At 42.2% G+C, this 24,191-nt stretch overlaps 1 protein-coding gene across 1 annotated transcript in view; it reads left to right on the forward strand.

Moving 5' to 3' along the window:
- Positions 1–500: 500 nt before the first annotated feature.
- SLC7A11 (solute carrier family 7 member 11) overlaps positions 501–24,191 on the forward strand; it is a 75,695-nt gene continuing 52,004 nt past the window's right edge. Inside the window, exons 1-5 of the mRNA XM_036241319.1 lie at positions 501–1,118; positions 5,344–5,470; positions 9,258–9,373; positions 19,514–19,639; positions 23,464–23,563. Coding sequence (XP_036097212.1) covers positions 842–1,118; positions 5,344–5,470; positions 9,258–9,373; positions 19,514–19,639; positions 23,464–23,563 — 746 coding nt within the window. The 5' untranslated portion in view covers positions 501–841. The remainder of the gene's footprint in view (positions 1,119–5,343; positions 5,471–9,257; positions 9,374–19,513; positions 19,640–23,463; positions 23,564–24,191) is intronic.

Raw genomic sequence — 24,191 nt, forward strand, 5'->3', positions numbered from 1 at the left:
ACAGAATCATTCTAGCTTTGTAAATATTAGATTTGATTGTGTTGCTAGGAAACCCTGCCCCCAAATAAAATAAAATAAGCAGGAAACAGATTATGAAATCTAAATTTTGTTTTATAAACAATGCAGTTCTGAGTTCCATTCTATTATTGAAACAGTTCTGTGTAAAGGAAAAAAGGAACTCTACAGTGCTGTGATCATTTCCTGTTTCGTTTTCCACTTTCTTGGGTCAAGAGCTTTGGTCCCTGGCTGGGAGTTGCTTTAAATCTCTGGGAAGGTCTGTTCTGCATTTACGACTGACTTCTGGATTGGCTAAGACCCCTTTTAAGTGTCAGCTTTTCTTTGTTCTCTGAGAAGCTTAGGTCAGTTGAGCAACATGCTGCTACTGTTAAAAAAAAAGAAAAAAGAAAAAAGAGCTGAGTCATGCTGGAGCCTTCTCATGTGGCTGATGCAAACCTGGAGAATTTGCATCATCATTTAGCTGGAGTAAGTTGGTGTGACAGGCAGGAGCTTAAATACCAGCCCATCAGGAAGCCGAGATGGTCTGTAAGAATAGAGCAGCCGAGGCGGCCACAGCACAGAGGGAGATGGGGGAGCCGGAGTCCCCAGAACACACAGGTGTTCCCCAGGAGTAATCAGATAGCTGTGAAGGAGGAAACACATCTCTGAGTTTTTACCTGTAAACACAATAGCACTGAGAGACAGTCTGAGAGCAGAAAGAAAGAGATTAGTCACTCACACCAAGAGACACCCAAGTTGAAAGTTTTCAGGTTTTTGTTTTTTGTTGTTGTTTTTTTTTTTGTTTTTCCCCCTCTGTTTCATTTTCCCCACGCGTGTCACTGCAATGGGCAGAAAGCCTGTCGTGTCCACCACCTCCGATGGAGGTTACCTGCCGGGGACTGTAAACGAGAGGCTGCCTTCCCTGGGTGGCAAGGAGCCCCCTGGGCACGGGGCAGTGGTGCTGAAGAAGAAAATCACTTTGCTGAGGGGCATCTCCATCATCATTGGCACCATCATTGGATCGGGAATCTTCATCTCGCCCAAGGGTGTGCTCCAGAACACGGGCAGCGTGGGCATGTCTCTGATTGTGTGGACCGTCTGTGGGGTCCTGTCCCTGTTTGGTGAGTGCACCTTCTTCTCAGGGCGGGTGTCTGGCTGGGCAGGTCGCTCTCTGGGCAGGCAGAGGGTGACTGTGAAGCAGTGAATGAAGTGGCCAGGGCCACCCCCCTGTTTTCTGACTTTGCTTTAGGAACGCAAACCACCCAAACACTGCTGGGTGCCCTGAAGCCTTCAGACCTCTTCCTGCCGGCTGCGCTGGCTTTTCCTGAGGCAGACCTATCCTGACTTCTCCCTGCGCCGCCAACAGAGCACAGGCTGGCTTTGATGACCGGCTTTGATGACCGGCTCTGATGCCCCAGCGAAATACCTGCCGCTTGCTGTCCGGGGCTGTGCTCCGTGCGTGTGGTTGGGGCGTCCCGGCAGCTGGAGCTGAGGCACCTGGAAAGTGCAACCCGGCTCCTGGCCTGTTTAGACACGGAACTGGGTGTTCAGCAGAAGTTTTACTGTTTTTTTTTTTTGTTTTTTTTTTTAATTGACAAACAAACCGGTGGCAGTCATCTCCTTTTTAAGTGTTTAACTTCACGTGCTTGTCAGTTGCTGGGATTCTTTCCGAAGTCCTCCAGGTGGGGAGATGTGTGAGGGAACATGATTAGTCGCTGTCACAGGTGGTGTGTTGCAGGGGTCTGAGCATACTTCAGGTGTTTTTAACCTTTCCTCTCTCCCCAGTCCCTGTGAACTTTTGCAATATAAATTGTAAAACTGGCATCGGGTGTTCCTTCGCTTGCTTGTCCAGATCTGTTTTCCTCATTTATAGTCTGCTTGTTCTCGGGAGACACAGACCATTTGTCTACCTGTTCACCGCACAGAACTACTGGAAGAAATGTGGTTATTAATTTTCCTTCAAGATTGAGATTTCTTCTATTGATTTGACAGTTCATAGTAAAGAGGTAATAAATGTCCCCTCATGAGGTGAACAAATTACTAGAAAGCTACATGAGTTAGTTGTAAAGGTGACAAAAACTGTTGAATGGTTCAAAAAAAATAAATTTCATTTTTGCTGTGGGGTAAATGTTGAAGATATACTTGCTTTTCTCGGGCATTGTGTTTTGATTTCAAAAGATACCGCTCTCTAAAGATGCTAACTCTTTGTTTTAACTCAAGGCCAAGTTCTAACTCGTGGCTCTGCACAGATCAGTCCATTCATTCTTAAGGCCTCGTGATGCTTTAATGCATTGGGTTGAGCATTCATGTAGAGAACTCGAATTTCTATTATTAGTGACAAGGTGTTTTATTTATTTATTTATTTTAAAGGAAGAAAGTATTTTAAATCAAACTTGTTAAACCAAAGCCTTAGTGCAAAAAAATCCGTGGAGGAATAATTTTTAGATTTTTAAAAAGGGTTTGTGGTATTCATACGGTCTGGCACGTACATTTATAGACAAAGAGAAACCTAATTGTTGATCATCTTAAATGACTTCGTGCACCCTCAGCCTGAAATCTTGTATAACACTGGGTATATTCAGAATACATCAGTGTCTAATAGGGAAAACCATAACCACTTCCCTGGACTTCACATACTATGCGCGTGTAGCTCCTACTACGTACACCATCACAGCTTATTGAGATAGAATGAAATGGATTGCATTGAGGATTGAACTAGTTAAAGGGAAGTTGACTTGTACTATGAGAATATGCTTCTGGAAAAGTACAGCATCTCAAGCTCAGGGGGAAAATACTAAAGGAACTAACTAAAGCTACACTTGAGTTGGTATTCTTTGATTATTAATCGCAAGGGGTGTGTCTCTGTATGTATCCACTTATCAGTATTTGCATGGCATTTGTCACTAAAGTTACTGGAGGCTTTTTGTCATGAGGGCCTTCCTAGCAGGAAGCAAAGCAAAATGTAAGGGAAAAAAATATCCTTTCTTTTAAAACTCTGAAACTAAAAGTAAAGAATCTATATATTTGGTTTACCATTCTTTTTTAAAGGCAGGGTCAATACATGGATTTTTATATCCTGTTTTGAACTTATTTCATCTGGGTAAAATAGTTATGGAGCTTGAGACATTTAAATGAAAATCTCATTCCTCCAGAACTCAATTTAAACCTAGGGCAACCACCCTGGAGTTTCTGCAAAGCATGCACAGGTCTAGGTATTGATTCTCTGGCAACAAATACTGAGGTATTTAAGACTTTTTCCAATAACTTTTTATATTGGATGCTTTTCTGCACAGCCTACCAACATGGCAACTGGTGTCCAACAGAGAGTGAACTGCAGATAGCTATAATTAGTCATAAATAGGCAAACTGTAATAGCGATCTCCAAATATCAATCTGCAGACTAGTTACTTTACTAGTTACTAGAATCATCTATGCAAATTTTAAAACAATACATTATCTTGGATCCCTCTATTGGAGAGTCTAGACTTCTTGGTTAGAGTGTGGATCTGGGGTATGGCCCTAGCATCTGGCTTTTTGTTTATTTTTAAGTAAAATGTTCTTCCTAGATGGCTCAGATAAAATGCTGGCTCCAGGATAGGATAAGTGATACCAAGATTTCGTTGAGTATCCAAATTCTATTCAAGTTGGACTGTTCTACCTGAAGTCTTGCTGACCAGTGACAATTTCCCACACTTTTAGTCTCTGAAGTAGCTCAGCAAAAATTGTGTATTATGTCCGGCCGGTGTGGCTCAGTGGTTGGGTGTCGAATCATGCACCAAGAGGTCATGGGTTCGATTCCCAGTCAGGACACATGCTCAAGTTGTGGACCTGATCCCTAGTGGGGAGCATGCAGGAGGCGGCCAATTAATGTTCTCTCTCATCGATGCTTCTATCTCCCTCTCCCTTCCTCTCTCTCTAAATCAATAAGGGTAAAAGAAAAAAAAAGTGTTACATTTGATAGCAACATGGTAGAACTTTTCACATAATATCAAGATATATTTTCCATTTTCTTGATAAGTAATTATTCAAATTAATCGGTATAACTGTATTTCATGAGGTGCTCATTCCAAGTATCAGGGCCAGTACTTACCCATTATCATACTGATACACAAAAAATGAAGCTGAAGTTTTGGGAGGTTACATGACTTACTCAAGTCCATGTGAATTGTATTGCTAAATGTTAAAATTTGGTTTAAAATGAATTTTACCTAATGTAATAAATATAACTTATAGTATCTCTTTTTTTAAAGTATGTTATTTCACCCACCCAGAAGTATATACTTTTAAAAATCCAAGAAAATATTTTCCAGAAATAAAATATCTGAGTTAAAATTCATTTTTTTGCACACAAAATATGTCCTACAAAATAAGTGAAGCTTTTTAAGATCTAGAGTTCATACTTTTCTGAAAAACATAATTTTTGCTGTTATTACTTATTGATTTGAGAGAGAGAGAAAGAGAGAGAGAGAGAGAGGAGAAACATCAATTTGTTGTTCTACTTATTTATGCATTTATTGGTCAATTCCTCTATGTGCCCTGACCTGGGATCAAACTCCCAACCTTGGCACATGGGAACAGCATTCTAATCAATGAGCTACCTGGCCAGGGCCAGATAAATATTCTTAATTTTTATGTACCACAGAAATACTTATTAAAAGTATTCTCAGTATGATGAGGTCACTTTGGGGCTTTTCTTATCTTGGCGTAGTTATATGTTCTCAATATAGGTTAGTTTTATGCGTCTGTCTCCTCTTTTGCCCTTGTTCCCAGGTTTGAGATTCAGAATTCTTTTTTTTTTTTTTTTTTTAATCCTCACCCGAGGACATTTCTCCATTTTTTGTACAGATAGAGTGGGAGGGAGAGAGAGGAAGAGAGAGAGAGAGAGAGAGAGACATCGATGTGAAAGGGACACATCGAGTGGCTGCCACCCGCACGACCAACCAGGGCCGGGGACAAACTGCAACCGAAGTACGTGCCCTTAGCGGGAACCGAACCCGGGTCGCTCCGGACCGCAGGCCGACGCTCTAACTGCTGAGCCAAACCGGCCAGGGAGAGATTCAGAATTCTTAATAATATGATATTGTTTTAGAAGTTTGTCTTTACCATTTCAAGTAAACTTACATTGTTTGAATAGAATGAACTAGATCTCAAATTTAAGAAAGTTACAGGAAGAATTTGATGACTCTTGCTAGTTAGATGACCGTTATTTGTCTTGACATAAGGGTGTCATTTAGACCAAAGGATGTAGCGATATCCCATGAAATATAAACATTGCTGTATCAATTCTACTGCAGGATGACTTGGTGATATTTATCTTCGTACCTTTTTATTTTAAATATTTCGCAGGAGCCATGTCCTATGCTGAACTGGGAACGAGTATAAAGAAATCTGGTGGTCATTACACATACATTCTGGAAGTCTTCGGCCCGTTACCAGCTTTTGTACGAGTGTGGGTGGAGCTGCTCGTTATCCGGTAAGTGCATAGACAGAAAAAATTCGAGGAGAAATACACCTACTCATTACACCCGTCTTTGAATTACCATGATTATTTTAAACTAATTAAAATAAGCATGTCATTGTGACTATGCTATACATATGTCTACTTCGGGACACAAAGTCACACAAACCTTTCTCAATCAATGTTTTTAATGCAGTTTTGCCACAAGCAGTAGTTTGCCAACCATGCCAAACTTTTTAATAGCTGCTTTTCTTTAATCTTCTCTTATTCCCGATGATATTTTTAGGAAAGATGTTAATCTGAAAGGCTATGAAGCATCAAAATGCACCTTTATAAATCCTACCTGGTGATTGGCCAGACAAAACGAAGTGCTGTGCTAGGAACTGAAGTTTTTATTCTTGTGGATTACACCACTAAGGCATTTAATTGACTCAGTTTTGTGACTAGGAGCCTTCTGGGCTTCTTCACAACTTCATATTACAAGGGTGATACTTGACGAAGAAATAGGACATGACTTGACATACATGACTCACATTCAAAAAAATTGGTGGACTACAGTTGTAAATTTTTTTTTTTTTCCAGATAGAGTGGGAAGGAGAGAGAGGGAGAGAGAGAGAGAGAGAGAGAGAGAGAGAAACATCGATGTGAAAGGGACACATCGAGTGGCTGCCACCCACACGACCCAACCAGGGCCGGGGACAAACTGCAACCGAGGTACATGCCCTTAGTGGGAACTGAACCTGAGTCTCGGAACCGCAGGCCGACGCTCTAACCGCTGAGCCAAACCAGCCGGGGCTGGAAAATCTTTTTTGATTTTAGTGTTGTAGCGCTGTGTTCTTCTTCCCAAGACTCTTGATTTAGAATCGGACCCAGCTGTGCTAAATCCCTCTGACTAGCATGTTCCCGTCAACGTCATGGTAAACTTACAGTGTCCTAGGAGACTGTCGCATGTCGCAGCTCCTGAAGTTTAACTGCTTTTAGAAAACATGCCTTGCACATTCTGACTACAGAGTTGAACGAAAATAACTAGGAAAGCTTGTTCTTTCTGTAAACTTACAAGCAATACACAGCTGAGAACTCATGAGCATTTGCCTATCATTTGTGGGTAATGGGTAAGACAGAGCTAATGAGCATTGACTTAACACTAATCTTGATTTGTATAGTCCTACGAGTCCCTTTTCTAACAAAGATCATCAGAGTAGAATTTATTTCTTTGCTAAGTCTGTTCTCATTTTATTCATTTATCTATTATTTATTTTTCTTTATTGATTTTGAGAGAAAGAGGAAGGGAGAGGGAGAGAGAGAGAGAAACAATGATGAGAGAGAACATTGATTGGCCACCTCCTGCATGCCCCCTACTGGGGATTTGGCCCACAACCGGGGCATGTGCCCTGACCGGGAATTGAACTGGTGACCTCTTGGTGCATGGGTTGACGCTCAAGCACTGAGCCACACCAACCGGGCAGTCTGTTCTCATTTTAAACAACTCTGCATTATTTAAAACATGTTATAATAAAATGATGATAAAGAAGTACTTTATTCCTTTTCTAAACTCTGGGATTATGCCGGGAAGGGCCTTCCACTCTTTTCTGATGATCTGAATCTTACTCTTCAAAGGTCAACTTAAATTCTTTTTCACAGTTAATTTTCTGTTCACCCTAGTTTATGGTGTTTCTTTCCTCTCTAATTCTTCTGAAACATGCAGTCTCTGCTTCTCCTTTGATACCGAACATGCTATCTTGTATTCTTACTCAATATTTTAGATGTCTGTATTCTGGTTCCTTGTTAAAACTGCCAGAAACCATCTGCGAAACATAGAGTTCTAGGAAAGAAATACCACCCATCAGTACAAAGCAGGGGCCATCAGGTTGAATTCACAAATTCACCACATATTCAGTATTTATTGGGTTTCTACTGCGTGATAGACATGATACTGAACAGTGGGGATAAAATAGTGGTTAAGATGGACACAGTCTTGTACTCACGGAACTCAGGGTCAAGTGAGGCAAATCATCAAGAAATCACATGCGTGCATGTAAAGTTGCTACGATGATAAACACTGTGAAGAGGAAGCCGCGGCGTGCGCTGAGAGTGTACCCGGGAGAGCTCAGCTTCTCGGGCAAAGGGGGATGGAAGCAGACCGGAGGTATAAAGAACCGTCGCTTACAGGGCTCCAGGCAAAGGGTGGTGAGATCCTTCACGGGGGAAGAAGCAAACTGAAGAGGAGGGGAAGTATTACACTAGATGGAGCCGGGAACGGAAGGGTATTTGCCTATCCTGAGCATGCTTGGAAAGCACTAAAATGACATGATCAGATCTTAATTTACCCATGAAAAGATTTACAGATGATGGAGAACAGGAAAAATAGTCTTGTTTTAGAAGAGGAGGGGGGTCTCCAGCAAGAGAAGAATGTCAAGAAATCCTACAGCGCTGTCTGGTGCCAGCAGGCCAGGTCCGAGCACGTGATGGTTGGTTTTCTGACAGTCTAGGGATTGGCTGTGGGTGGGAGGCAACCATGAGAAATGAGAGAAGCTGGAAAAGAAGACCGCCTGAGACATTAGGTAATCCCAGGGGCTTGTGTGTGTATCCAAAGAATATGCATTCATGCATATATATGCATTGAAACTAAAATGATGTGTAATTTTTAGAAATACCTGAAGAATTAAAGTGAAATGGCGTGTTACCTATTTTGCTGTATACCTGAACTTATTTTCTCACTTGTGTAAAATTACAAGAGTACTTCTATTTTTCAGCTTATTCTTTGCATCTAAATATTTCCATGGAATTAAGGGTAATCGCTTGGCTCTTCCAGTTTTCGTCTGTCCTGGAAAAATAATAATAGGGTCAAGCATATATTTGCAGCGAACACGCACTCATTTTTTTGTTGAGTGTTGTGTTCATTTTCCTGACTGTGCCCATCCCATCAGGTCTGCGATGTTAGCACCTTCTACTGGGGCTGGTATTTCACTGTTGACTTAGTGGGAAAGACGAGTGCTTCATGTAAGCTCGGCTCTGGCAGGGTCTCAAGAATAACCCAGACTTTTAAGAAGAAAAAAAGGCCAATATGGGAGAACAGAGGCAAAACTGATAGCACCCAGCCTTGTCCCCCAAGGAGGTTTAGTGTAAAACCATCCACCAGAGTTATAGACAATGTTTCATTTGAAATGTTGGTGACAGCCCAATCAAATATGGAGTTCTGACAATTATAGACTTTTATATTTAACATGTTCCATATGAGGAATAAAAATACCTCATGGGCCCCACTGGTGTGGCTCAGTGGTTGAGCGTTGACGCATGCACCAAGAGGTCACCGGTTCGATTCCTGGTCAGGGCACATGCCCAGGTTGTGGGCCTGATCCCCAGTGGGGGGCATGCAGGAGGCGGTCAATCGATGTTCTCTCTCCTCGATGTTTCTCTCTCTCTCTCCCTCTCCCTTCCTCTCTCTCTAAAGAAATAAAGAAAAAAATAATTAAAGAAAAAAACCCTCATGGGCCCTGGCAGGTGTGGCTCAGTAGCTAAAGTGTCAGCCAGCGCACTGAAGGGCAGGTACCAGGGTTGCATGGATCCCTGGCCTGGGTCAGGGTCAGGGTCAGGGTCATGCAGAGGCAACCAGTGATGCATCTCTCTCACACTGATGTTTCTCTCTTCCTCTTTCTCGCTCCCTTCCACTCTCTCTGGAAATAAATGAAAAAATATCATTGGGTGATAGAAAAAACCCAAAAAACAAAAAGCCTCATGGCAGAAAAAGTGTATTGAAGATGCTATTTGTTTCTGTAGTAACTGAAGTCTATGTGTTTCCTAGCCCTGCAGCCACCGCTGTGATATCTCTGGCATTTGGACGCTACATTCTGGAGCCGTTTTTCATTCATTGTGAAATCCCTGAACTTGCAATCAAGCTCATTACAGCTGTGGGCTTAAGTGAGTATGATGGGCATGACTACGAAACAGAGTTCACAAAAATGGTCGGAGACAAAGTTTCTTCAGGCTTTTCATGTGTTGGGACCTGTTTCCCATATCCTGTTCTTGTTGCTTATAGGTCCTCGCCAATTTTGTGTTGGAAATAGTGAAAAGGATAAGTATTTGGAGTGATGTGTGATATGACGTTACAGTTTTCCATTGGTCAATAGCCACGGTGGCTAATCTTTTAAAATAGACAAAGAAAGTCTACCTTGTTGGTAAAATAGAAATTGGACTGTATGGGAAACAGACAATTACAGATGAAAACCCAATTGCTGTATGGATTTTTAATATTAGAAATTCTCCTTCCTTAGTGATAACGTGCTGAATTATAACCCAGTTATCCTCATGGAGCGATGTGTGAGTGTTGGGTGTACACATTGTGTTCATAGACTGTACAGTGTTAGCAGCTGTTACTCTCAGTGTTATGAGTTTAGCTGCCCATTGGTGGTCACACTGAGTCTTCTTTCTGTATTTGATTATTAGTAGCATTTCTCAAATAGGAGTTTTCTGTACAGTCTCCAAATTAGTAAGTTGCTCATTTTTATCAATGGGCACAGACAGTAAAACATTTTAAAAAAATAAATAAGAAAAGAGGATTATGCGCAACATTCCATACGTGATAGAAAGCCAAATTCGGTGACGTTCTTAGAAGGGTCTAGTTTCCAAACCCTGGACTCTTACCGGAAACGATAACTTAATTCTGGATGCTGATTGAATCACTATTTGAAGAATCAACTTTTGATTAAGTTAAAATTACTCGGAAATAGAAAGCTACACAGGAAGAACTGAATTACATGTCATAGAAGTCATAGTTATGTAAAGCTGAGACGTGCAATAGAACAGCGAAGAGAATGATGCCCGCTGACCACAGAGAAGTGGGTGGCTGGTTAGCTGGAAGGGAGTTCCACAGAGAAACACAGGCTCTGGAGGCGAGCCACCCAGAACTGAAACTCCGTGTCACAGTTTCTTAGTTGTGTGATCTGGGCCTAAATATTACATCGCTTTAAGCATCAGTTTTATTTATTGCTAAAATACCTATGGAAAGATCATTTATCTTGAATGGCTGTAGAAAGATGAAATGATGTCAGATTTGTAAGGCCTGTAGCAGAATTGCCCATAGAAAAGTCTTGATACGCCTGGTGCTCCACTAGGGGACGCACTAGCAGCCAGTGTGGTGTCCATTGTATTCTGGTCCTTGGATTGCCTGAGACAGAATCATCTTGCAGTTGTTACATTTGAAAAGAGAAAGGTCAGGGTAGTGTTTTTGAGAGCTCTGTGAATTGTCAATCAAAGATACTAATTAAAAGCCATAAGCAGCAAATTTCAAATAGATTCTATGTAAACATATGCAAATCTACAAATAATGCCGACTTTGGCCTTGAAATGAGCTGGATAATGATTAAAACATTGCTATTTGGGAGTTTAGATGACTGTTTTCTTATTTATCCAAATTCTATTAAGCGGTTTAAAGCGAACATTTGAATTTTAGGGGAGTAAATGGTAACTGTTCAAACCCAAATTTTCAAGAAATTCTATGTGAGCATAAGTAAATCCTTTGTGGCTTGCAAAACTTCTTTCTGTAGTAGAGATTGGTGGCGGGATAGTTTAACAGAGTCTGAGTATATCTTGGGTGAAGCTAGACATTTCCTTCTATTTCTGCCATTATAACATTAGTTTACAAATTCTGATGTGCTTTTGCAAGTTTGAAATTCTGAGGAAACATGTTCCTGTAATCAGAAGCACTAAAAGAGCCCTGGCCGATCTGGTTCAGTGGTTAGGGCACTGGCCCTAGGACCTAAGAGTTTTGGGTTCGATTACTGGTGAAGGGCACACACCTCAGTTGCAGCTTCCATCCTTGGCCCAGGTCTGGGTCCTTTGGGAGGCAGCCAATCAATGGGTCTCTCACATCTGTCTCTGTCTCTGTCTCCCTCTCTCCCTTTCCCCTTCCCACAGTATCTAAAAATCAATGAAAAAAATATCCTGAAGTGAGGATTAAAAAAACAAGAAGCGCTAAAAGATAAAATCTTATATGCTTATGATTCAGTGGGTGGGTAGGTAAGTCAATGGCCTAATTGGGAAAGTCAAAGTGTCTTTGAGAAGAATTCAGCTTTAATGGAGCAACAGGAAGTGGAGATTGCAAGGGAGAAGGAGACATTTCCCCCGGGGCGATTTCACACCATCTGCTGATTCAGAGGTAGGAGAGGTGATTTTCTGCCTGCTGGGGTGGAAGGTTAGTGAGAAGTAGAAAGTAGAGTTTAATTGCCTGAACTGCTTCCTTGTATTCCCTGGGGGGACGCAAATCATTTGTGGTAATTTGAAATCTTTAGTTCAACATAGAAAAGCAAACCTGATTGTGTTCTAATCAAATCACAGAAAAAAGGAATTTCAAGTTTTTGAAATTTCAATCATTTAAAAAATGAGAGTGGGGTGGGGGTAGAGAGTTACAAAATGCTAATTTACTCCTCACCACCCCCTCCCCCTTTAAAAAGTACAGAGGTCCCTGACTTCTGGTGATCCGACTTAGGATTCTTAGACTTTATGATGATGTGAAAGTGATTCACATTCAGCAGAAACCATACTTCCAGTTTTGAACTGAGTACTTCCCGGGCTAGCAGTGATTGGTAGGATGCTCCCTCGTGATGCTGGACCAGGGCAGCGAGTGCAGCAGTCCAGTCACTGGGGTGAACACCCCATCCTCTTCCGTGGGCACGTGGCCAGGTTTCTCATTTGTTTATTGTATTCTGAGCACCTGGGAGGTAGGCTGGGCTAAGCTATGCTGTTCAGTAGGTTAGGTGTAGTAAACGAATTTCCGACTTAGAATATTTTCATCTTGCAGTGGATCTCTCTGGAAGTGACCCCATCGTTAGCACAGGAGCACCTGCTCTGGACTCGTTTCTGTCAAATTAATAATGATGAGAAGCTGTGCTCACCCAGAGACCTCTTCATTGTGGCGAACACGTCAGGCATACCGACGTGTAACTGGGAAATCTTCTGTTGGCATTTGGCATTCTCCTCTAGCCCAATGCTGACGTGGTCCCCTTTACCTTCGGTGGAACTCCATGACTTTTCACTGTTTTGGTAGTTTCAAGAAGCGTTGAAGTGCATATGTTGAATATTTAGAATGATATTTTGTCTGCTGTTCTGGTGTCCTGAAACTAAACCCCAAATAAGCATACACTTGAAAGGAAGAATATGATAATATAAATGTCTTCTCAAAATGTGAGATCTAGTCCCAGATCCACCCCTGACAACGGATACCGTAGTAATAGTCCGGTTACTATTTAACAGGAAAGGAGTGGAGGGAAGACCAGGCGCGGGCATGCCATTACACAGCTTTGCCAGCAGGCTGCAGGCGCACACTCTCCAGGCCTATTCCCCAGACTGATGGGGGAAGGGACCAGACAAAGGCAATTTGGACCCATGCCCAGTAAAGTCTGAATGACACGGGAAGGTACTTACCTGTGTGTCACACCTGGGAACAAGTTAGTGACCAGAATAGGCGTGGCCACTGCACGGACACAAAACCTAAATATTTAAACTTCTGAACAAAGGATTTTCCCTTTCTCTCTTGCCTCTTGGTTCCCTCTCTTGCTTGCTCAAGCTCCTGGCTCTCTGGATGCATTCACCCATGTGGGCCACAGTCACGTGGACTCCACACAATGGACTAATGGGCTAATTTTGTACTCGACCTGGCTGCAACATGGAAGACAGCTCTGGACACTGGCCCTACTTCTAGCTTTGCTGAACCCACGGCTACTCCTTTTCCAGAACTAGGTTAAGGGATCTGGGACTTTGGAACCCAAGGGATATAACTTCATGCAAATAAAATCTATTCATTCTCCTGTGCGAGTCTTAGAAAATTCATTTTCTGATGATATTGTGCAAACCCAACTCCAAGGAGCAATGGGGAAATCTGGCCCACTGATTTCGCCTGCAACACAGCCTCCCTGAATCTGTGAGTTTAGTGAATGTAGGTGAGTGGACAGCCCTGCCCAGCTTCTCACGCCTGTGGGAATAATTAGGGGAAGCAAACAAAATAAAAATAACGTGTGATGACATTGTGAGGGAAAATGAATCAGCTCTACAAATACGTTACTGTATTTTCTTTTCTTTCTTTCTTATCATTTATTTATTTTTTGTCCTCACCCGAGGACATTTTTGCATTTATCTTCAGACAGAGCGGGAGAGAGAGAGAGAGAGAGAGAGAGAGAGAGAGAGAGAGACATCGATGCGAGAAAGACACATCAACTGGCTGCCACCCACATGACCCCAACTGAGGCAGGGGACAAGCTGCAACAGAGGTACGTGCCCTTAGCAGGAACCGAACCTGGGTCTCTCTGGTCCGCGGGCCAATGCTCTAACTGCTGAGCCAAACTGGCCAGGGCTGTATTTTCTTTTCTAAAAGAGTATTTTCCTGACATTAGTAACTTACATGAAAGAAAATCTAGAACCAGTTCTGTGCTAGCATTTCAAATGTCGCATGTGGAAGGACTTTGTTTGGTTTCTGAAGTCTGGCTATACTTACTCCTTTTCTACCATAACTAAATGACCAAGACAGCCAGTTCTTAAGTAGATATGTGTATTATTGAAATGCACAACGACTGCAGACAACAACCATTTTCTTGAGGAGGATGACAAGTAAAATGTGGCATCAGAGTTTCCGGAAATCCCAGCCAAGCCAAACATGAACCTTAGCTACCAGGAGTTTGGAAGAAGCAGGTGTAATCGTGAGCTACTTCCTCCTTGTTACCTGGAAACAAGTGCAAAGCGTGGACTCTGGAATCGGCCTACTAGCCTCCAGTCCTGTCGTCACGCTTACCTACGTGGACAGAGGCATGTTAATGAATGTCCTGAATCTCATCTGAAAAATAAGGCCAATGGTGATAAGCGTGTCAGAGAAATATGAAAATTAACTAACATTATCCATGTAAAGTCTTTACACAGTGTCTGCTATATCCTAATAGTTTACATTTGTTGCCAGCCTAAAGGGTTCATTTGCATGTGTGCATCAAACCCCAATAAGACACGAACAGGAGTTTGCAGCAAAGAAAGTTGGTTTTTATTTCGGAAGTGACCCAGGCCCGGAGACAGGTGAGCTAATGCTCAAAGACCTGGCTCCCAGGGGGCTCCCAGGGGGTTGGTGTATAGGGGAAAGGTCATGAATCACGGAGGAAGGGAGTTAGGGTCAGGGTCTTGGTCTCTACTGATTGGTCGGTGCTATGGGGGGGGGTGTCATTAGTCAATGTGTCTTGTCCTGGTGTCAACCTTGGAATCTCTGTCTAGTTTTGCTACTTTTTTGGGCCTGGAGCTGAAACAACCAAGGCTTCGATGTCATCTCTAGGTTGACTGTCACTGTCTCTGGAGCCAACAGACCCTGGGACTTTGTTCCTATGGTTATTTGGTGCTGATCAGGACCTCATTGTCCTGAGAAGGCTTAATGACTGAGGGAGTGGTCCTGCAAGGGAGGAGGGGCCAGGTGAGTCAGGGTGCTGGGTGAGGCCAGGATGAATCCCAAGGTAAGAAAGGAGAAAAGGTCATATCAAGAAATGAAGTTTCTACAGTGACAGAGTTATTTCATGCTTACGTTGCTTATTCCCAATAGTGAGAACCTAAATATGGACTGTTTATTGCTATACATCTTGTCTGAAATTAGGATATAAATGCGAACGAGGAGATAAGGCAACCCAAGCAGCTGGTACGGAAGCAGCGAGAGTGTCAGCCATGTAGTGTCCATGGAGCGTGCACGTATTTTATCCGGGCAGCATGAAGCGGTCAGAATTCAGAAGCCAGGGAGACCCTGAACCTGGCAGAAACCCGCACATCCAGGCTCAGCAATCACTCGGCCACAGCGAGGACAGACGGGGTTACAGACGGGCAGCGGGACATACTTGCCAGTTCCTAAGTCACAGGGTCAGTCCTTCACACCCCCCTGACATCCTCCTCAGATCAGCTCCCTTCAAACATGTACTTTTTATCTCCAGGATTTGTACACATGGCTTTCCTGGCTGCATTTCAGTTCTTAGGAAACTGCATCACAAAAAAGCGACCAAAATCTCTGTGTCCCTGTATTTTCATTTGGGCAACATTTAAGATAAACAAAATAATAATAATAATAATAATAATAACCATTGTCGTCGTCGTCATCATCATCATCATCATTATTATTGTCACCCCAAATTGATATAAGTAGTTCTTAATGTGTGAAATTAGCAGTTATTATTCAAAGGAAGTAAACCTAGGAGCAGAGAGCTTGCTCACATTTCATTGTTTATTACCTTGTGGGTAGGCAGCGTTTAAAAAACAAAGTAGGTATTATTTGTTTCAGAGACTCAGGAAGCTCTTGGATTTAGTGAATCCCACATCCCTTTAAATATTGTTGGATGAGCTTCAGATGTAGACTGAAATTTCTCCGTCAAGACCCACAATGCACAGCAGTTCAGCCCAGTGAGGACCTTCCCAGGGCCTCTGGACCGGCTGCCTTGTTACTTGCTAAGCTGTCTCCATCCGTCAGGGTCGCAGAGGTACATCTCAGCGGTACCACATGAGTGCGATGCTCAGATAAAGCAGAGTTTTGAGAAACCTTTGAGAGAAATCAATCTGAACCAGAATTTTTATTTCAGCTGTCTGAGAGCAAAGCGAGGTGAGATGATCAATTTGTAATACTTGTTTAATTTTTTCTTCCACTTTTCTAAGAAGACTTAACAAAATATAAAAGAAAACCCCAAATACTTTTTTTCTTTTTCAGCAGGCACTGAATACCCATACTCTTTTTTTTTTTTGTATCCTCACTCGAGGACATTTTTCCATTTTTTGTTCAGATAGAGCAGGAGGGAGAGAGAGGAAGAGAGAGAGAGAGAAACATCGACGTGAAGGGACACATCGAGTGGCTGCCACCCGCACGACCAACCAGGGCCGGGGACAAACTGCAACCGAGGTACGTGCCCTTAGTGGGAACCGAACCCGGGTCTCTCTGGACCGCAGGCCGACGCTCCAACCGCTGAGCCAAACCGGCCAGGGCTGAATACCCATACTCTTTATGAAAGTATCAAACCTCTTTCCTCTTCTCAAATATGTAGATAAAGGTTCCAAAAATAAGAATGCCTCTTTCTCTTTCTTCTTCCTCTCTCCCTCTCCCTCTATCCCTCCTTCCCTCCTTTCTCCTTCCCTCCCTCCCTCCCTTCTTCCTCCCTCCCTTCTTCCTCCCTCCCTTCTTCCTTCCTTCCTTCCTTCCTTCCTTCCTTCCTTCCTTCCTTCCTTCCTTCCTTCCTTCCTCCTCCCTCCCTCCCTCCCTCCCTCCCTCCCTCCCTCCCTTCTTCCTCCCTTCTTCCTTCCTTTCTTCCTTCCTTCCTTCCTTCCTTCCTTCCTTCCTTCCTTCCTTCCTTCCTTCCTTCCTTCCTCCCTCCCTCCCTCCCTCCCTCTCTCCCTCCCTTCTTCCTCCCTTCTTCCTTCCTTCCTTCCTTCCTTCCTTCCTTCCTTCCTTCCTTCCTTCCTCCCTTCCTCCCTTCCTTCCTCCCTTCCTCCCTTCCTCCCTTCCTTCCTCCCTTCCTCCCTTCCTTCCTTTCCTCTTTCTCTTCCTTCTCTTTCTCCCTTCCTCTCTCTGCGGCCGCTCTCTTCTACTGTGGAGTACTTTCAGGAATAAAGAGTGTTTTGGGTCTTAAAGTGCTGTTTAAAAGAAAATAGTGCTCTTTTGTTGGTAGTGGGAACATGAGTTCGATTTTTTTCAGGCCAAGGCTGAGTCTCCTTAACTGAAAAAAAACAATCCTCGTTGTATGACGACTTATTAATCAGAGTCATTTGCACAGAAATGAGAAGGAATCCCTGGATGAGGAAGATGAGAGCAGATTGCATTGTATTATTTTTGATATATAAGTACTTCATATTGGGGAGAGAAAAATAATTTTATTTTTTACCCTTTTTCAGATAAAATAATGCTCTGTGCCATTAACAAAGTTCCTGTCTCTTTCTTTATGTTTTTAGCTTCAAACGTAGATAAAAAAAATTTTCTTAACCTCCCATGTAGCTTATTCAGGGCCCAGACTTTCTGATCCTTCTTCCCCAGAAGCCTGTCTTCATTAGTAAACTCCTAGCTCCCTTTCTGTGGGATCTGCGGGGCCTTATTTTTTTCATCTTCCAATTAAAAAAAGAAAAGAAAATTTCTTTAATATTTTTGCTTAAAAATGCTACATATTCATTATACAAATTATTAAAATAATGCAGAAAAATAAGTGAGAAAAATGGAAAGTTATTTAGTGTCCTCTCATCTATAGATACCTCTGTTAATGTTTTGGTAAATAGTTTTTTAGATCCTTTCATTTCCTTTCTGTCTTTGTGTGTGGTTGTCTGTCTATCCTTCTCTGTCCCTTGCTGTGTTGGTCAGTATTATATCATGAACACCCTTTCATGTAATAAATATTTAACTGCATTATGATTTTAAATGCTTGCATAAACAAATCATTAAAAAGATGTACCTTAGCCCGGCCGGTGTGGCTTAGTGGATTGAGTGTTGTCCCATGGACTCAGAGGTCCTGGTTTGATTCCCGGTCAGGGCACATGCCCAGGTTTTGGCTCGATCCCCAGTGGGGGGCGTGCAGGAGGCAGCTGATCATTGTTTCTCACATCGATGTTTTTACCTCTCTCTCCCTTTTTCTCTCTCTAAAAAAATCAATAAAAACATTTATATATATATTTAAAAAAAGATGTACCTTAATCAACCTTCCTTTAGCAGGTCTAGGTTAATCAATCAATAACAAATGTACTGATCATTAAATTCTGAAATGAGTTAGTGATTATGTCAAACAGTGGCAAATATGAAGAAAACTCATTGCTCCACATAAGGAAAACTTCCTATTGGAATTTGAATTAGAAGAATCTTGTGTTTTATCCCTGGACAAGTATCTTCATACATTTTTGTTATTTGTTTAGGGGGAATATCCCTTTTTAAAAATAAAGCTTATAGATACTAGCTGCAAATGTCAGATATGGAGTTGCTTTCTGGAGGAGGCGGGGGTGTAACGCTGAGCATAGGGTTTTATAAAGTGCACACAGTTGAAGTCCACGGTCTAGAATAACCTCAGTCATTCCAGCAGCGTATAGGAGGCAGCGTCTTAAAGTATCACTATTCATTTCACGTCGTTTTTGGCCGATGGTAGTATTTTTTTGTCTTGGTTTTTGTTTTTTAAACTGAGTATCCAGCTCATTCATTCACTCACTCAACAAAGCCGTGACGATTATCTCCCTGGGCCAGGCATGAGCTGGGTGCTCGCGATGCAGAGACGAATACGGCTTGTTTTATCCTCCAGGCTCTCGTGGTCCACAGTGTGGGGGGAGCGGACAGTCGAGTGATGCCCGGGAAACTGCAGACAGCATCCTTCAGAAAGGGAAGCTCTGCTGGCTTCCAACCCGTGTTCATCCGAGCCTGGGCACTCTTTTGGACTCATCACTTACAATGTTTTTTTTCCAAGTCCCCAAACATGTGTTGGAAGCCTCTTCATTTCGGGTAGATTGAAAGTCACTCTTTGACGTGCTAATTGGAAAGTGGAGAGGAACACCAAAGTGCTGGCCAAGGCTAGTCTTCCTTGACTAAGGCTAGTGAATGAAGAAGACGGTCCTAGCCAAGTCCGAGGCATCTTACTGCTTCCCGAGTGCGGTTGCCCTGGGAGAGAGAGGATACCGCTCAGACGTGGAGGGGGGACCAGGTGCTGCCTCATCATGCTGCGGACTCATCTCCAGCAATCTGATGACGAGCTGTGATGACTTCAGGATTCACTTAGAAGATACTTGTCTATGGTCATTAAGGCGCTGTAATATACACTCACTCATGTTAGAAAGAACAAGAGATGACGTCTTACCGTCTGGAGGTTTTATCGAAAAGCTTCTCAGACTTGAATGTGCATAAAAATCACCGCGAGATTTTGTGGAGATGCAGATTTGTGTTCCTTAGGTCTGGGGCGATGCCCGAGTTTCTGCATTTCCAAAATGCTTCCAGGCCCTGCCAGCACCTCTGGCTCATGGAGTAACTGGGGCCTACGCTGTCTTCATGCCAGTGAGGATTCTCCTTTTGTAACTTCATCCGTTCTGTCCGTCTGTCTGTTTTTGCAGCTGTGGTGATGGTCCTGAACAGCCTCAGTGTCAGCTGGAGCGCCCGGATCCAGATTTTCCTAACCTTCTGCAAGCTCATAGCAATTCTGATAATTATAGTCCCTGGAGTCATGCAGCTAATTAAAGGTATGGACTGAAAAATAAATGCCTTTTAAAGTACGTATCTGCTTTTGGTCTCTTCGAACACTAACTTTCGCTTGTCCTAGCAGAATCCCTTAATTAGTCTGCTTACGGATGTTAGGCTCAGTACTGTCGTCTAATTGATGTGAAGGCTGCTACGCTGAGGATGAGTTGGTATTTAGAGCTAAATGGCAACAAGAGCATTAAGATTGGACCAAGCAACAAAATAAGGCATCAGTGAATTCTCCCTCGGTATAAATGATTTGAAGTGAAAACTCCAAGTGAAAGAAAAATCTGTTGCTAAACTACAGATAATATGTCCTATTAATTTTTACTTTAAAATAGTTCAATGATTGTAATAAAGGTTAAAGATGTCTGGAAAATAATGAAAGATGACCCATAATTGTTTTCCTTTATGGTTACTATTTCTTTTACCTTAAAAATGGAATCTTGTTAGGAAGGGAGTCAGATATGGGAGCCGCATTCCTAAAAAGCAACTATTACCTGACGAAAGTCATGATGAAAACCTATTTTTTATTGGTACATTATTTTTAATGTACAGAAATGTAACACCATTTTCTGGATATACTTGCCAAGGGCCATTTGGATATTTATGACATCATTCGAGGACCATACAAAATGATCAACTTAAAAAAGTAGCCTGCTGTATTTGGTCAGGCTAGTTTGGTGAGGTGTGTGATGTGAGCTGGTATTGATGTCGCGGGTCTTACGTGGCCCATGGGTTGGACTTTCCCTTCCTCTGCTAGAGTGGACTGTTTAGTAAGAAACATGACATGGTTGAGGGGGTGACGTCAATTAGAGTTTCAGTTGTTTTAGGTTTAGTGGAAACTGTTGGAAAAGAAGCTGGTCCAGGTGAGTTATTTAATTGGCAATGGGCATGATAGTAGGAAATAAATAGGAAAGTGAGATGTGATTGTAAAGCAGTTGACCTATAACGTGAGCATGTTAAATATTAAATGTTTTCATGGACAGTGTCTGTTCCAAGAAAGGGAATTTATTGAGACATTTAATAAAGTTTCAGAAGAATTACCCAAGGCCAAAGTCAATGCCAAAATTCAGCAAAATGGTAAAGGCATTCAACAATAACACACGACACAAGATCCATCTCTCTGCAGTTGGGGAAAGGGGTTTCTGTTGTCCATTTAATAAGCCCAGTGGGAATTCTTAGTGTTCCCCTGGCTAAATGTTGGCATTCGATCCAGCAACCTTGGCCAACTCAGAACAAACACAATAAAGAGAAGACGTGAGTTGGCTCTCCTCATTCACGTTGGCCTCCAGAGAGCTGGCCTGCTCATATTTTATCTGATCCATGGGAAATGAAGGAAAAATCATCTGTTTTGTTAATGCTTTTTCTTTCTGGGCTGACTAGTTTTCAGTAAGGCGTTTCTTCCATTTTTGAAGTGCAGAAACTCGGAGTCATTGACCCTACTTTAGTTCTAGTTCAGGTTCCGAAAGATGAAATATATCATCCTTGAAAACTATGTGTGTTTTTTTCTCTCTTTATCTTTTTTGGTGTAATGTATGACCATAGTTAGCTTTTACCCCTTGCTTATATGTGTGTGTGAGATGAGAGGAGGTTGCCCTAAGGTTTCTGTATTGCAAATTCCTTGAGAGCAAAACTCATGAGATAGCTTTTGGATCTTTTTCAGCACTTTACACTAGAATGATCCTTTAATTAAATCTTATTACATCAGTGCTTAATGTGGCCAGGCTTCCTCATAGATCTATTGTGAGCAATTCCCTGAGTATTAGCACATTTAAATTTTAACATTTTAGAGAGTATTTTTATCAGGAGTATTTTCTCGATTACTACAAAATGGTGATTTTCTTTTTCTTTAACTCCATCACATATTTTTCACATTAATTTAAAACTCCAGAGAGAGAAACAATTTACTTACTAATATAGATTGTGTATTTATTTCTACTCTAATCAGATCCTGAAAATAGTTCTGGGGTATTTACTTATGAGGACTTGTTACACTTTCCTTTGAATGTCATGACTTTCAGCTTCCCGAGACTTCTGTTTCGCAGCCGGAATCTCCCTGGTGTTCAGCCTCCTCTCTCCTGCAATACTCTCAGAGGGGCATTTTCAGGATCTATGCTTGGGACCTGATCTTTATTAAGTTTGGTTTCTCTTTCTGATTATTCAGTGCTGCTCTGTTAGGATATTGTCTCTTTAGGCCACGGAGACCAAAGATCACGATAAAAAAAAAAATACAACAAATGTTTTATCAGTACCAGCATTTATAGATCCCTTTTATAAGGACACAGAGATGTTTTAGTAAAACAGGCATTTCTGAATTCACTGTATCATGTTAAAAAATGATCTGCATTCGGGAATTGGATGCTTTGAGGGGAAAATCATTTAGTGTATAATTCAACGTTCTCCACTTTTGGTCTCAAAATTCACACACATTACATTGATATATATGTTGTTGCTGGGCAACCAGGCAGCAGGTGAGACATGAGTGAAGACAGAGGGTCTCATACATCAGCCACCTCCTTTAATTTACTTATGTGAAGACCAATTTTGAACAATGTCACACTTTCTCTTTGGCTAATCTTATTTGCTGTTTGCTTTGGGAAAGAGACTCTTTATGCTTAACTTTGAATATTGGCTGACTAAATCTGAATTTTTGTTTTCTGGTAATTATCCAAAAGATATACCAGAAAAGGGCCCATTATGATTCACAAAGTAGAGAAAAATATTATCAACAAAAGTGTTCAGCCCAGCCCTGGCCAGTGTGGCTCAGCTGGTTGGGCATTGTCCGGAGTACACTGAAAAATTTCTGGTTCCATTCCTGGCCAGGGCACATGCCTGGGTTGTAGTCTCGATCCTCCGGAAGGGGCATGCAGGAGGCAGCTGATAGATGTTCCCTCTCACACTGACATCTCTCTGTCTCTCCCTTTCCCTTCTTCTCTCTCTAAAAATCAATAAACATTACTTTTAAAAAGTGTTCAATCTTCATGTTGATGCAAAATTTGTTAAAATGTATCTATTTTAGAGTTTAGTACAATTTCTTTTCTGTGTTTTTAGAAGGAATCCATGCCATTCTCTAGAACAGCATTAGCAGACTCTACCCCGGGCCAGTCAGTAAATCCTTGTAGCTTTACGTGCCATGTGGGGTCTGTTCCAACTACCCTACCTTGCTGTTTTTGGGTGACATCAGCCATAGACAGATAGTGTCAATCATAATACCTAAACTGGTGGGCCTGGCTGTGCTCCAATAAAACTTTATTTACCCAAGAAGCTGGGGGCGGAGCAGATTTAGTTGCAAAGTTTTCCAACCCCTGTTGGTGTCCAATGAGCTACTAGGAAAGCAGAATGTTACATGATGTGAGAAGGTGGTTCTGAACCTTCCTGCCACTTCCTCCTTGAGAATAGACCCATGGGTATTTCTTCTCCAGCATTCTGCTATCTTTATTTGAAATAATTCTAGCAAACTCCTATACACTGTAGATTAGCGAAGATCCTTTAGTCTTCATTCATGGTCAAACTCTATCAAGAGTAGAGGCATGCTCAAACCAGGCTTTTTAAAAAAAATGCTGTAACCTCTTTGCTATATTTTTATCAAAAGAGAAGTTTGAAGTAGTGTTAGTGGTGATCAATATACTTTCGGGACTTCATCTCTAGAAGGGGTACCATATTAATAGGTCACATTGGCAATGAGCAAAGGGTAAGAAACCTAGACCTGAAACAGTATAGTTTATGTCCAACTTCCCCTTGTCCCCTTCGCATGTTTATGGTTAAAGGATGCATAATAGCCAATTATTAGAAAAGTATTCATATCTTTCTTTTCTCATTGCAGGGCAAACACAACACTTTAAAGATGCCTTTTCAGGAAGAGATGCGAGTATCATGGGCTTGCCGCTGGCTTTTTATTATGGAATGTATGCATATTCGGGCTGGTAAGTTGATATCTTTTTTTTTCTTTTTATTGATTTTAGAGAGAGAGAGAGATAGAAACATCCACGAGAGAGAACATCGATTGGTTGCCTCCTGCATGCCCCCCAGTGGGGATCAGGCCCACAACCTGGGCATGTGTCCTGGCCGGGAATCAAACTGGTGACCTCCTGGTGCAGGGGTCGACGCTCAACCACTGAGCCACACTGGCCAGACATTGAGTTGATATCTTAACATGGTGGTCAGTGTGGTTCATGACCAACTTCGACTCCTTTGATTGCCAAGCAAAGTGCTCTGCTAATGTGAACAGCCATAATCAGTGTGATTTACCAGGTGACAAAGGTGGTGTGGCTTCCACCAGGTCAAGTACTGTGTATGTGACAGCGTAGCTGAGGTTTCCGGTCAAAGTGACCACTAGATTTAGCCTGATGTCATACAAAACAAACAAATGCTGGGTCTTGAGAACAGTACACACACCTGTACGTGAGGCTCGGTCAGGACATAGTGCCACCGGATATTAACAATCGCTGTTTCACTTGTCAAAAGGCCTTTCCACTGAAGCGTCAAGGGTGTTCACAAAGAGTGATTGATTTTCCTCCACCTTCCCATGAGAAAGAAACAATTCGGACCCAA

This window comes from Molossus molossus, unplaced genomic scaffold (assembly GCF_014108415.1).
Source record: "Molossus molossus isolate mMolMol1 unplaced genomic scaffold, mMolMol1.p scaffold_m16_p_4, whole genome shotgun sequence".
Taxonomy (NCBI): domain Eukaryota; kingdom Metazoa; phylum Chordata; class Mammalia; order Chiroptera; family Molossidae; genus Molossus; species Molossus molossus.